Source organism: Triturus cristatus, chromosome 1_1, assembly GCF_964204655.1.
Source record: "Triturus cristatus chromosome 1_1, aTriCri1.1, whole genome shotgun sequence".
NCBI classification, from domain to species: Eukaryota; Metazoa; Chordata; class Amphibia; order Caudata; family Salamandridae; genus Triturus; species Triturus cristatus.
In genome coordinates, this window is record NC_140579.1 from 79,229,994 (window position 1) to 79,244,674 (window position 14,681).

General features: G+C 47.9%; 1 protein-coding gene across 3 annotated transcripts in view; it reads right to left on the minus strand.

The window, feature by feature from the left end:
* Window positions 1–14,681, minus strand: part of LOC146869499 (E3 ubiquitin-protein ligase TRIM39-like) — a 155,167-nt gene that overhangs the window by 28,297 nt on the left and 112,189 nt on the right. For all 3 annotated transcript variants that reach the window (XM_085600901.1, XM_085600829.1, XM_085600992.1), the window contains exons 5-6: window positions 12,730–12,752; window positions 12,061–12,176 (exon numbers count right to left, since the gene is read on the minus strand). In XM_085600901.1, coding sequence (XP_085457027.1) covers window positions 12,061–12,176; window positions 12,730–12,752 — 139 coding nt within the window. The remainder of the gene's footprint in view (window positions 1–12,060; window positions 12,177–12,729; window positions 12,753–14,681) is intronic.

A 14,681-nucleotide genomic window follows, 5' to 3' on the forward strand; every position in this document is an offset into this window, starting at 1 on the left:
TATAAGTAATCGCGATAGCGTGATAACTTAAGAGTGGCTGCACAGAACCATGTCGTGTTTGGTGTCAAACATCGTGGAATCATACCCCCAATCCATCCATGGGAGTGAGGGCATGATTCCCCCTGCTAGAGGGGTGATATGGTAAAAGCGGCAGATTTTAGATACCAATTTAAAAGTGCACACGTAGTACAAAATGGATGCTACCCGCCACCCACACGACTCCGGCTGCCTGTTACTGGGCAGAACTCCAGCCACAGCAGCTGGACAATAGGGATCTTGTTGCAGGGAGGTGTTCCCACCTCCCCAGACAGACTATGTGGATTGGAACTGGGTGGGTGCACCATAGGATATCTTTCAGACTTGCACGTAGGCTTCTCGAGGTGCCTACTTCTGCATACACCGCCTCGAACCGGTTCAGGGGCATCCTGTCCCCTGCCCAGTCGGGAAAACACACAAAGGGGAGAGGGTGTAGCCACCCTTTCCCGCCTGAACTCTCATTGGTGGGCTCTGATTCAGACACTCCCCTAATCTCTGGATAAAGGTGGGTGCAGGGTCCCCAGAGCCTCAGATTAATCTTGGACTTCAAAGACTTGAACCTTCACCGAGCTGCCACACAGCTGAATGAAGAAATCTCCCTTGGGGTAAAGGAGTTCCCCCCTGCTTGGCAGGCACCTGAAACACTGCAAGTGACCCGGTTGGAACTCCGCTGCTCCTACGGACATCAAATACTTCTACCTACTTTGTGGTGGGTTTCCAAGCATCTCAGAGGCCAGTGAGTGTGCACAGCAAAGCTCAGCACCGTGGACCCAGTGGGTGCCGAGATCCCCAATACCCCAGGACAACGGCCACCTCTTGCACAGCACACGACCCCGACCAGTGGGGAAGTTGTGCTTTGGCCCATTCTTGAGCCAACCTCTCAGCATTACTTGTGCCAGAGGACGATGCTCGAGCCCGCTCCGGCGACCCGTGGGCTCATCTTTACGCACTCCAAATTGCTGCCTCCACGGTCCCTTGTCTCTCGACTGATGGGCCCTAGCGGAGGTCAAGCTTTACTTTAAAGGGCTCCCCTGGTTGCTCCAGGCCTCCTCGCTGGAGACCTCGCCCACACCTCGTGGGTCTGCACCGTAGCTTTTTTGTGATCCTTGCGTGGGTTGCGGTTGCCAACGCTTAGTGGATCCAATCCGGACACTAACACCGCAGCGGCCCTCATCCTTCGTGGGACAGTCGCCCTCCAGAAGCTGGCCTTCCTTGAAGCCTCCTAGACCACGTGGCTGCTGATCCAAGCTACCCGACTTCCATCTGAAAACACCCAACATTGAAGGGCTCTATCTCCTGAGCTCCCTGGTCACTGGCAAGTGACCCAGACTCTGTCCCCTCTGCTTTCAGATCCTTACCTTCAAGATCTACATCTTCAATCTGCACGACATCGACGACGCTTCACGCCAGCAGCAGTTCTTCACCTTTTTCCATTGAAAACGAGATCGCGACCCGACATCGAAAACGACCTATGCACCCGGCTTCCCTGGGGCAGGTAACAGTGGTACCTCGGTACTGTCGTGGGTGTGGGCCCTTCAAAAGCTTAACTCTAAGCTCCTGAACTCGAACTCCTGCTAGAAGTGTCCAGATTCTTGTAATTTCCAACCGCGACAATTCCCATAGGGTTTAATAGAGATCCCGACTGTAGTTTAAACACTGCACCCATCTCCCGTGGGTCCCCTTCCTCACTACCTTGGGTGGTTTCGTAAGGGGCCAGCGACCCTAAGTGCCCTAGGCACTGTTTGCAGAACTGTCGTGGTTCTTATACCACTTTTTTAATATATGGTTTGGTCCCCCCCCCCGGGCCCTGTGATTTCAGTGCTATTTATTGTTGTTTAAATGCTTTATTGAACTGTATCTTTACCTCCAGCCTCACAAGAGACTAGTGGGTTTTGTTCTTAGAATAAATACATATATTTTGAATATATACCTGTGTGGACTACTCTTTCATTTGGTCATTCAAGAGGTTATCCATGGTAAAAAAATAAGCTTAACACTCCTTCAAGACTTAGCCTGAAGGCTGCTCTCCACAGCTACCACTAGGATAGCTTTCTTTAAAGGTTGTCTTTTAACCTATCACCTTAAGAGTCGAATTGGACTGGTGCAAGGTGTCCCCTATAACTAGTGGACAGCATATGCCAGGCCAACTTCTCACATTGGTGTGCAGCGGTTGGATTCAAGCTTGCCATTGTTTTACCAGATAACAAATTGAATTTCTAAAGTGAAAACCACTTTGGTACTAAAGGTACATATAAATTCAGCTTAGAATACAATAAGTTCTACTGAACTTAGGAGTTGTGTGTAGAGGGCTTAGCACACCTCGACTACAACTCAAGAAAGGGTTCAGTAGGCCACACCTAGTGTAGGTAGATGCAACAATCCACTACACTAGAAATGTCTTCAGGATCAGGAGCCCATAAGGCCCTGGAAGGACCTTCAAAGGTCCCAGTCGACAGATATGACAATCTCACTTTTGCTGAGCTTAGGGAGATGTGCACTGCTAGACATTTGAAGACAACCAAAGGTGCCAACACACAACGTCTCAGAGAAATTCTGCTCATTGCAGACTTCAAGCAGACTCTAGTGTCTGATGGGGTAGACAGGTTGGGTGGGCATCCCACAGAAGAGGACACCCAGGTGGTGGACTCTGATGAGGACCAGGAAGAGGATAATGAACTTGACCTGGAAAAAACAGACCACTCTATACATGGAGGTGGAGGCCCAAGGGGTACCCCCTCCATCCCTAATGGGAGAGTGGTGGATCCAAACAGAAGGAACAGATCCCCCTCCGAGGAGTCTGCCCATTCTGAGAGATCCAAAAGGACCTCTGCCTCTTCTCAGAGAAGAGACTCCTCCCAAGAGAGGAAATGCAGACTGATCCAGTTTGAGCAAGCTGAGCTTCAGCTCAGGAGAGAACACCTAGCATTAGACAGGGAGTCCCTGGAGCTTCGGAAAGCTTCAAGAAAGTGGGGTCTAGAGACCCCTGGTGGCAGTAATAATACCCCTAGAGTTAGAGAGCAAGCTCCTGACCATAGGAACCTGCATAAGATTGTGCCCCCTATCAGACAGGGGATGACATCCATAAATGGATCACTGCACTTGAAAGGGCCTGTAAAGTTCAAAGGGTCCCAGTAGATCAGCGGGCAGCAATCTTATGGCTCTCCTTTGCTGACAAAGGCAGAGACAAGCTCCTCTCTGTTAGGGAAGAGGATGCAGATGATTACTATATCTTGAAAAATGCTTTGATAGATGGGTTTGGTCTGACCACTGATCAATACAGGTTAAAGTTCAGAGATACCCAGAAAGCACAAAATCAAGATTGGGTAGACTTTGTAGATTGTGCTACCAATGCTTTGGAAGGTTGGTTAAATGGCAGTAAAGTAAATGATTATCAAGGATTGTACAATCTCATCATGAGGGAGCAAATTCTTAATAACTGTCAGAATCAATTACTGCACCAGCACCTGGTGGACTCAGATCTGACCTCTCCCCAAGAATTGGGAAAGAAGGCAGACAAATGGGTCAGAACCAGGATCAAGCAAAAGGTCCAGCCCTTGGGGGATGCAACTAAAAAGGAAAATGCCAAAAACTCTGAGAAGGGTGGGGAAAAGGGAAAAGACCAGCAGTCTTCAACAGGCCCCCAAAAAGTAGCATCTGAAAATTCCCAATCTAACAAAGCTAAACAGCCAAGGAAGCCATGGTGTAAAAACTGTAAGCAGAAAACCCATTGGACTTCAGACTGTAACAAGGCCACCAGTACCACCACACTTGCCCCTAAGGCACCTGTTCCCCCTAGTTCAGCTATAGGTGGTGGTACACAGAACAAGGGCATAGTAGGGTTGACCCTGGGATCTGGAAAGGACTCTGGCATAGTCAGAACACCTACTCAGGCTGTGTTGGTTTGTGATGGGGACCTGTCCCTATTTGTGAGTCCCAGTGGTCTGGGCAAATACAAACAACAGCCTAGGATAAATGGAAGGGAGTCTCTAGCATACAGGGACACAGGGGCTAGTGTCACCATGGTGACAGAGGACCTTGTGAATCCTAGCCAAATCATACTTGGGGAAACTTACCAAGTGACCAATGCGAGCAATGTCAGTACTAACCATGCTCTGGCAGTTGTTAACTTCTCTTGGGGAGGGGTAACTGGCCTAAAGAAGGTTGTGGTGAGTGCAGACCTACCAGTAGAATGTTTGCTAGGTAATGATTTGGAGACCTCAGCATGGGCTGAGGTGGAGCTGACTACCCATGCAGCAATGCTGGGTATCCCTGCAGAAGTGTTTGCCCTGACAAGGTCAAAAGCTAAGCTGACAGAAACTGAACAGGCCTTGGATCCTGGAAAAAAGGACCAAGGACCTCCCAAGAGGAGGAGTAGCAGGGGTAAGGCCGTGCCTTCCCCCCAGGATCAGTCTAAAGAGACTCTTTTAGCAGAAGAGGATCTGACACCTGAAGAAGGAACTGTCTCAGATGAACTTGAACCTGATCAGGTTGAGTTCTTGGGGACAGGGGGACCTTCTAGGGCAGACTTGAGCCTGGAGCAGCAGAGCTGCCCCACTCTTGAACCCCTCAGGCAGCAGGCGGCTGCTGAGGCTGCTTGGAATGCTGGTGGAACCCATAAGATATATTGGGATGATGGACTCCTTTACTCTGAGGGTCGAGACCCCAAGCCTGGCACAGCCAGGAGGTTGGTCATACCTCAGAAGTTTAGGGGCTTCCTACTCACACTGGCCCATGATATTCCCTTAGCAGGACACCTAGGCCAAAATAAGACTTGGGACAGAATTGTCCCTCACTTTCATTGGCCTCAAATGAGTGAGGACTAAGAGTTTTTGTAGCTCTTGCATTTCCTGCCAGGCCAGTGGCAAGGCAGGTAAGTCCACAAAGGCCCCCCTGATACCACTACCTGTGGTGGGGGTTCCCTTTGAACGGGTAGGGATTGACATTGTTGGTCCCCTTGACCCACCAACAGCCTCTGGGCACAGGTTCATACTGGTGGTAGTGGATCATGCCAACAGGTACCCAGAAGCTATTCCCTTAGAACCATCACAGCACATGTGGTGGCAAGAGCCCTCCTGGGAATCTTTTCCAGGGTAGGGTTCCCTAAGGAGGTACTGTCTGACAGAGGTACAAACTTTATGAGTAGTTACCTCAAGGCAATGTGGAAGGAGTGTGGTGTTAACTACAGGTTCACCACCCCTTATCATCCTCAATGCAATGGGCTTGTTGAAAGATTTAACAAGACCCTAAAGGGTATGATCAAAGGACTCGCAGAAAAGCTCAGGCGAAAATGGGATGTTCTTCTGCCCTGCCTTCTCTTTGCATACAGGGAGGAGCCACAGAAGGGGGTTGGTTACAGCCCTTTTGAACTTTTGTTTGGCCACCCTGTCAGAGGGCCACTCTGTCTAGTGAAGGAGGGATGGGAGTTACCTCTCAAACCCCCTAAACAGGAAATTGTGGACTATGTACTTGGTCTCCGCTCCCGGATGGCTGAGTTCATGAAGAAGGCGACAAAAAACCTTGAGGCAAGTCAGGAATTGCAAAAAGCCTGGCATGACCAAAAGGCTGTACTGGTGGTGTACCAGCCAGGACAGAAGGTATGGGTGCTGGAGCCAGTGGCCCCAGCAGCCCTCCAAGACAAATGGAGTGGACCCCATACCATATTGGAACAGAAGGGAGAGGTCACCTACTTGGTGGACCTTGGCACTCCCAGAAGTCCCCACAGGGTACTTCATGTAAACAGACTGAAAACATATGTGGACAGGGCTGACATGGGCTTGCTCGTGGCAACGAATGAGGGACAGGAGGAGGAGAGTGACCCTCTTCCAGACCTGGTCTCTCACAACCCTGATGATGGGTCAGTAGATGGTGTAGCCTTGGCAGGCAGCCTCACTGCCCAGCAACAGTCTGCAGACAAGTTATCCAGTCATTCAGACATATGTTTTCACTGACTCCAAGTCAGACCACCTGGTGCACTCATGAAGTGGACACTGGGGACAGTCTGCCTGTGAAGAATAAGATCTACAGGCAACCTGACCATGTCAGGGACTGCATAAGGATAGAAGTCCAAAAGATGTTGGAATTGGGAGTTATTGAGCCCTCCGGTAGCCCTTGGGCTAGCCCAGTAGTCCTGGTACCCAAACCTCACACCCAGGGTGGCAAGAAAGAAATGAGGTTCTGTGTAGACTACAGGGGACTCAATGAAGTCACTAGGACTGATGCCCATCCCATTCCCAGAGCAGATGAGCTCAGATAAGTTGGCCTCAGCCAAATATCTGAGCACATTTGATCTGACAGCTGGCTACTGACAGATAAGGTTAGCTGAGTCTGAAAAAGCCAAAACAGCATTTTCAACCCCTGGTGAGCACTATCAATTTATTGTAATGCCCTTTGGTTTGAAGAATGCACCAGCCACATTTCAAAGGTTGGTGAACCAAGTCCTTACAGGCCTGGATGACTTTAGTGCAGCATATCTAGATGATATTGCTGTCTTCAGCTCCACCTGGGAGGATCACCTGATCCACCTAAGGAAAGTGTGGAAGCCCTGCAAAAAGCAGGATTCACTATCAAGGCTACCAAATGCCAGATAGGGCAGAGTCAGGTTGTGTACCTGGGCCACCTTGTGGGTGGAGGCCAGGATCAACCACTACAGAGCAAGATCCAGACCATCATGGACTGGGTTGCTCCAACCACCCAGACTCAGGTCCGAGCTTTCTTAGGCCTGACTGGTTACTACAGAAGATTCGTAAAGGGATATGAATCCATTGTGACCCCCTTAAATGACTTAACCTCTAAGAGGATGCCCAAAAAGGTTCAGTGGACTGTCAGCTGTCAGAAAGCTTTTGATGACCTAAAACAGGTCATGTGCTCTGCTCCAGTGCTCCAAAGCCCCAACTACTCCAAAGAATTCATAGTTCAAACTGATGCATCTGAGGTGGGGGTAGGTGCTGTATTATCACAACTGAATGAAGAGGGCCAGGATCAACCAGTAGCTTTTATTAGCAGGAGGTTGACCCCCAGGGAGAAAAGTTGGTCAGCCATAGAGAGGGAGGCCTTTGCTGTGGTCTGGGCCTTGAAGAAGCTGAGGCCATACTTGTTTGGCACTCACTTCATTGTTCAAACTGACCATAAGCCCCTCCTATGGCTAAAACAGATGAAGGGTGAAAACCCCAAACTACTCAGGTGGTGCATTTCCCTACAGGGGATGGACTATACAGTGGAACATAGACCTGGGAGCAACCATGCCAATGCAGATGGCCTCTCCAGATATTTCCACTTAGAACATGAAGACTCAACTGGTCAAGGTTAGTTTAATGTCCCTGCGTTGGGGGGGGGGGGGGGGGAGTTTGTAGGAGAGTAGCATCGACTGCATAGTTGCCCCCAACTTTTTGCTGATGTTTTGACTGTTTTCTGACTCCAGCCAGGCTGTGGCCCTGCTATCCAGGACCCCAGCCTATCTGCTTCCTCTCTAAACTGATGTGAGTACCCTAGGTCCCTACCAATTGGACACCGAGGACACCCTGTGAGCCCCTTGTAGATGGTACCCTAGGTACCCAGGGCATGGGTCCCTCAGTGGCCTACCAGGGGCTGCAGCACTTATTGTGCCACCCCTGGGACAGCCATACAAACTGACACCACCAGACCACTACTGTAGTCTGGGTAAGGTGGTGCTTGCACCCCTTACAGGGATATAGGTATCCTGTATCCCACTTAAATACAACACATATATCCTCATAGGTCACCCCTAAGGCAGGCCTTGCTAATCCTACAAGGCAGGGTGCTGAGATATGTGTGAGGGGGAACCCCTACCTGAGTAGGGCCCCTCTGCAACCTTCGTTAAAACTAGTGCGAGGTTGTTTGTAGTGCAGCCATACCATATACTCTTAACCGCATTATAAGTAATCGCGATAGCGTGATAACTTAAGAGTGGCTGCACAGAACCATGTCGTGTTTGGTGTCAAACATCGTGGAATCATACTCCCAATCCAGCCATGGGAGTGAGGGCATGATTCCCCCCTGCTAGAGGGGTGATATGGTAAAAGCGGCAGATTTTAGACACCAATTTAAAAGTGAACACGTAGTACAAAAGGGATGCTACCCGCCACCCACTCGACTCTGGCTGCCTATTGCTGGGCAGAACTCCAGCCACGGCAGCTGGACAATAGGGATCCTGTTGCAGGGAGGTGTTCCCACCTCCCCAGACAGACTATGTGGATTGGAACTGGGTGGGTGCACCATAGGATGTCTTTCAGACTTGCACGTAGGCTTCTCCAGTGCCTACTTCTGCATACACCGCCTCGAACCGGTTCAGGGGCATCCTGTCCCCTGCCCAGGCGGGAAAACACACAAAGGGGAGAGGGTGTAGCCACCCTTTCCCGCCTGGGCTCTGATTCAGACACTCCCCATATCTCTGGATAAAGGTGGGTGCAGGGTCCCCAGAGCCTCAGATTAATCTTGGACTTCAAAGACTTGAACCTTCGACGAGCTGCCGCACAGCTGAATGAAGAAATCTCCCTTGGGGTAAAGGAGTTACCCCCCTGCTTGGCAGGCACCTGAAACACAGCAAGTGACCCGGTTGGAACTCCGCTGCTCCTACGGACATCGAAGACATCTACCTACTCTGTGGTGGGTTTCCAAGCATCCCAGAGGCCAGTGAGTGTGCACAGCAAAGCTCAGCACCGTGGACCCCGTGGGTGGCGAGATCATCAATACCCCAGGACACCGGACACCTCTTGCACAGCACACGACCCCGACCAGTGGGGAAGTTGTGCTTTGGCCCATTCTTGAGCCAACCTCTCAGCATTACTTGTGCCAAAGGACGACGCTCCAGCCCGCTCCGGCGACCCGTGGGCTCATCTTTACGCACTCCAAATTGCTGCCTCCCGCGGTCCCTTGTCTCTCGACTGGTGGGCCCTAGCGGAGGTCAATCTTTACTTTAAAGGGCTCCCCTGGTTGCTCCAGGCCTGCTCTACCGTCTCCTCGCTGGAGACCTCGCTCAGACCTCGTGGGTCTGCACCCTAGCTGTTTTGTGATCCTTGCGTGGGTTGCGGTTGCCAAGGCTTAGTGGATCCAATCCGGACACTAACACCGTAGCGGCCCTCATCCTTCGTGGAACAGTCGCCCTCCAGAAGCTGGCCTTCCTTGAAGCCTCTTGGACCACGTGGCTGCTGATTCAAGCTACCCGACTTCCACCTGAAAACACCCGACATTGAAGGGCTCTATCTCCTGAGCTCCCTGGTCACTGGCAAGTGACCCAGACTCTGTCCCCTCTGCTTTCAGGTCCTTACCTTCAAGATCTACATCTTCAATCTGCACGACATCGAAGACGCTTCACGCCAGCAGCAGTTCTTCACCTTTTTCCATTGAAAACGAGATCGCGACCCGACATCGAAAACGACCTATGCACCCGGCTTCCCAGGGGCAGGTAACAGTGGTACCTCGGTACTGTCGTGGGTGTGGGCCCTTCAAAAGCTTAACTCTAAGCTCCTGAACTCGAACTCCTGCTAGAAGTGTCCAGATTCTTGTAATTTCCAACCGCGACAATTCCCATAGGGTTTAATGGAGACACTGCACCCGTCTCCCGTGGGTCCCCTTCCTCACTACCTTGGGTGGTTTCGTAAGGGGCCAGCGACCCTAAGTGCCCTAGGCACTGTCTGCAGAACTGTCGTGGTTCTTATACCACTTTTTTAATATATGGTTTGGTCCCCCACTGGGGCCCTGTGATTTCAGTGCTATTTATTGTTGTTTAAATGCTTTATTGAACTGTATCTTTAATTACCTCCAGCCTCACAAGAGACTAGTGGGATTTGTTCTTAGAATAAATACATATATTTGTAATATATACCTGTGTGGACTACTCTTTCATTTGGTCATTCAAGAGGTTATCTATGGTAAAACAATAAGCTTAACACTCCTTCAAGACTTAGCCTGAAGGCTGCTCTTCACAGCTACCACTAGGATAGCTTTCTTTAAAGGTTGTCTTTTAAACCTAACATCATAAGAGTCGAATTGGACTGGTGCAAGGTGTCCCCTATAACTAGTGGACAGCATATGCCAGGCCAACTTCTCACAACTCTGCTGCGCAGACTTCCCTGATGCAAGGACTTTGCATCGCGCTTTTTTCAGCCCTTTGAAACCACCAATGCGCGACGAATCTCCAAGCAATGACATCGCATTTCACAGCTCCCCGGAACCACTGCTGCGCAGCGCATATCCTCGCACAGACCTTGCATCATCTCTGCTAGGAGACTTATCTTCAACTCGGGACTCCGCATCCCTTCCCAACCAGGATTTAGGGTACTCTTATTCAGCAGGCCTAACTGGCTTCCTGTAGACGGCCCGAGCTCCATTGTAGTCGGCCTGAACTTGTGACTTTGTCATGGTCCAGTGCGACCAGATAACCACAGCTGGTGCCTGGTGCTTTTTGGCGCTATTTCCACCAAAATGTTTAAAATTGGAGACTTATCTTCAACTCGGGACTCCGTATCCCTTCCCAACCAGGATTTAGGGTACTCTTATTCAGCAGGCCTAACTGGCTTCCTGTAGACGGCCCGAGCTCCATTGTAGTCGGCCTGAACTTGTGACTTTGTCATGGTCCAGTGCGACCAGATAACCACAGCTGGTGCCTGGTGCTTTTTGGCGCTATTTCCACCAAAATCTTTAAAATTGCATATCTCTGGTTCTACTGATTGGAATTTTGTCATTTTGGTCTTGATTTGTTTATTAAAATGTACTCTGCTTTTCTGATTGATGTGGTATTTTCCTTATGCTGTGTTTTCACTTCATTACTATTTAAAGTGCTGCATAATATTTTCACAAGTTAAGCCTGACGGCCCTGTGCCAAGCTACCAGAGAGTTGAACACAGGTTAATTTGGGGGTTTGCTTGTGACTTCAAGGATTGTGGTTGCTGCTTGAGTAGGGTTTCACCCCCCTTAACCAGAAACCAAATTTCTAACAGCCAATCTATTACAGCAGGAACAATGCTGCTTTTTCAACTGCGGCTTTACGCATCTACTGTGTTTAATAATCAAAAATAATGGAGCGTGAGAAAATCTACATGCAGAATATTAGACATCTTTTAAACCTACAGTCAGCAACTCCTCAAAGTAAATTCAGTTTAAAACTGAACATAACACATGGTCAGTTTTCAGACAGTCGCGACAATCAGTTACATGTGCGACCTCCGGAATGCTAACAGTTCAATGCTAAAGGGATTTATTTTTAAAGAATTAGAAAGAAACAAATATAAAAGCTTGGACCTGAACTTGGATGATATCAGTAACCTTGATCAGACAGCACCACCTTCCAGACTTAAATGTGCTCATACCCCATTCAGGATGACAACAACAGTAAAAAAGAATCCCCAGGCAAAATGATCGAGGAAAAGAAAGAAACACTAGCAAACTATAAACATTCTGAAGTTTGACAACTCTTACTTAAACTGTAAGAAACCCTATCAAGAATCAGGCCTTGAGGCAACAAAAAAAGGAAATATTTGAGATCCAGCATATGCCACACTCCTCTGCACCAGTGTGAAAGATCTTGGAATCCTTCTTTAGAGGCAGAGGCGCTGTAGGCTGTGTGGGTACAAGGCAGAAACCATAGGACATATCACCCCTACTTGTCCCAAACCGTTAAGTTTAGGGCTAACATCAGGAGTGTTATAGCCGTGCCTAACTAATGTTTTATGAATCAATTTCCGTCCTTTATCAGTGCTTTAATAAAATATGTAGATCTTGTTTATAGTATGCTAAAATAGCTTCCTACATAAAGTTTACTGATGTATTTGTGTGTACAGGTTTTTAAAGATAATTTATAATTTGTTAACAGTTTCCTACACCTAATCAAAATGATGTTCTCATTTGTAGTGGTCTTTTTAATTTAATTTACTATTTGTTTCAGATAGTTTTTAATTGATACAAGTGTGTACTTATCGTCCTCATTTGATAAATACAATAAAGTCACTCACTTACAATATTTTCTTCCTTATCCTGATGTGACTGTCCCACAATCTGACAGATGTTTACCTTTTATTGTCTTGATCTTCTCCTTTATGTAAGCATGCTGTGTGTTGAAGCACTCCAGAGTGCTTTCCCTTACCAGATATCTAATGTCTGGTTTGCGATTGTTGACTTTATCACACCTAGGAAGGAAACAACATTGAACAAAACTCCATCACTGCTCTACGGTCTGGGGAGATCCGAAGTGAACTTAAAGGGAGGAAGAAGAGTTGTAGCAGACAGGGTGGGAAGAGGACTGAGAGAAGTTCTAAGAGAATAGACCAAGACAGAGAATGTCTATTGCACAATAAAATGGAGGAAAGAGAGAACTTTCAGGAGCAAAGATGAGCAGGGAACCTCCACTGTGAGATAAAGAAGAGTAAAGACCTTTCAGAGTAAGAATGGACAGGAAGCTGCTACCGCAAGTTAAACAGGGGACGAGAGACCTCTTAGAAGTAAGGAAGGAAAGGTACCTTTGCTGTGAGAGAGACAAGGAATGAGAGCCACCCATTCGGAAGCAATAAAACCTCCAATATAAAGTGGACGAGCATGAGGTGGCAGTTCAGTGAAAAAACTGAACAGAACAGCTCCACTACCAGAACTCTTACACGCACGTTGAGCTAGATCTGTGTTTAATAGTGATATTTCCATTCTAGATTTTCACATAGTGAGTTTTCACGAAAAAGTGAGCTTTACCTGTCCATAACACTCTGTACATCCTAGAAAGAGAGAAACACAACATTAACATCAGTTTCACTAACTATTTGACTGTGACATCAAACATGGTAGTGCCCTTATCTCTAATTATATGTGGGTGTGTTTTTTTGATTTCATGTCTCTGATGCAGAGAGGCCATTTGATATGAGTAGCATTACCTCATATGCTATACCCCATGTGGCCAGGGTCCTCCCACTGTAAAAAGGGCAAGACAGAGGTAATGTAATCCACCAAAGATAGAATTGGCTAGGTAGATATGAATTATGGCCACTGCATGGTCACCAACAATATATTAGAACACTGAGGGATATGTTACTTACTTGTATCACTGGTTCTCTGATATGGGCTCTGCTGGAACTGTGCACAAGGACATGCTTTGCAACACAAGCCACTATCAATCTCAGTAGACATAGGGTCTTAAAACATCTCAATGGCCAGCTCTGGAATGCTGCTGCTTTCTCTACCGCCATGAGATCTAATGTAGAGCTGTTATGGGTTTGAGACAATTTATTAGTCTCCTCTTCTCAGTAGGGGAACAAAGTGATTTTGTACCTGAATCTATAAGAGATATTTACACTAGAGAATTCGTGTTACAGATAACTTCTTCTTCTTCATTTTGAGATACTTCATCGATGCACAATTGGAAACGAATACAAAGCAGTAGAAGCCTTGACAGTTAATGAGGGCGATAAGGGAGTCTGGCCAACTCTCCTTTGCCAGAGAAACAGAACCCAAGCCAGGATGCCCATTAAAGGTACATTCTGATTGCAAAAAACAGCTTTGCGTATTTCCAGTAAGGGAAAATTAGCATGCATTGCAGGGGGCTTCTTGGCGCTTTCAGGCATTTTGCTTACAGTGATAGCTTTCAGATAAGGTGATATGAACAAAGAGTTTTTTAGTTGTCTCCAGAACCAAAGATGCCTTCAATACTGGGCAATGGACCACGTATAACCCTTTTCATTCCTATCTCAATGTGTACAAGATACAAGAATGTTTTTCTTTCTTGCACCCCTACGATGCCCATGAATGCTTTAGACTATTTTCCAGCTAAGCAAAATGTGCAAGGAGACTGGAACTTCCTGTTAGTATATTTCAGGTTGAAATCTGAGGGCCTCGGCAAAGGCTTCATTTGCCCTTTCAAATGATACTCTTTTAGGTAAATGTACAAAGCAGAACAATTGTACTGCATTATGCTGGGTGAGAAAATGCTCTCCTGATTTCCAAGGTAACAATGAAAATTAACTGCTAATGCAATATGAACTTCACTGGAGAGGAGAGATATTTCTGAGAGCCACAATTATGATCCTACCATTCAAATGCAGAGCACCATGGAGAGCTCACCCACACCAAGCAGAGTCTCCTCAGTCTATCCACTGATTCCACAGGGCTCAGTCTTCACAGACAGGCTGTATCTGAGATGAAGTCAAGTCAAGTCAGAGAATTTATATAGCGCACTACATACCCAGAGGGTCTCAGGCGCTAAGGGGGGGGAGGAGGATTACTTGTCAAATATCCACGTTTTAAGTTGCTTTCTGAAAGCTAGGTGGTTCTGGGTAAGGCGAAGGTGGGTGGGGAGTGAGTTCCATGTTTTAGCAGCCAGGTAAGAGAAGGATCTACCTCCCATTGTGGTCTTGTTGATGCGAGGTACAGTGGCGAGGGCTTGGCTGGAGGAGCGTAGCTGGCGGGAGGGGGTGTAGAAGGACAGTCTTGAGTTGAGGCATTCTGGTCCGATGTCGTAGAGTGATTTGTGTGCGTGGGTTAGCAGTCGGAAAGTGATTCTCTTATTGACGGGTAGCCAGTGGAGGTCTTTCAGGTGACCAGAGATGTGTTCGTTGCGTGGGATGACTAATATGATTCTGGCTGAGGCGTTTTGGATTCGTTGGAGTTTCTTTTGGAGTTTTGCGGTAGTGCCTGCGTAGAGGGTGTTTCCG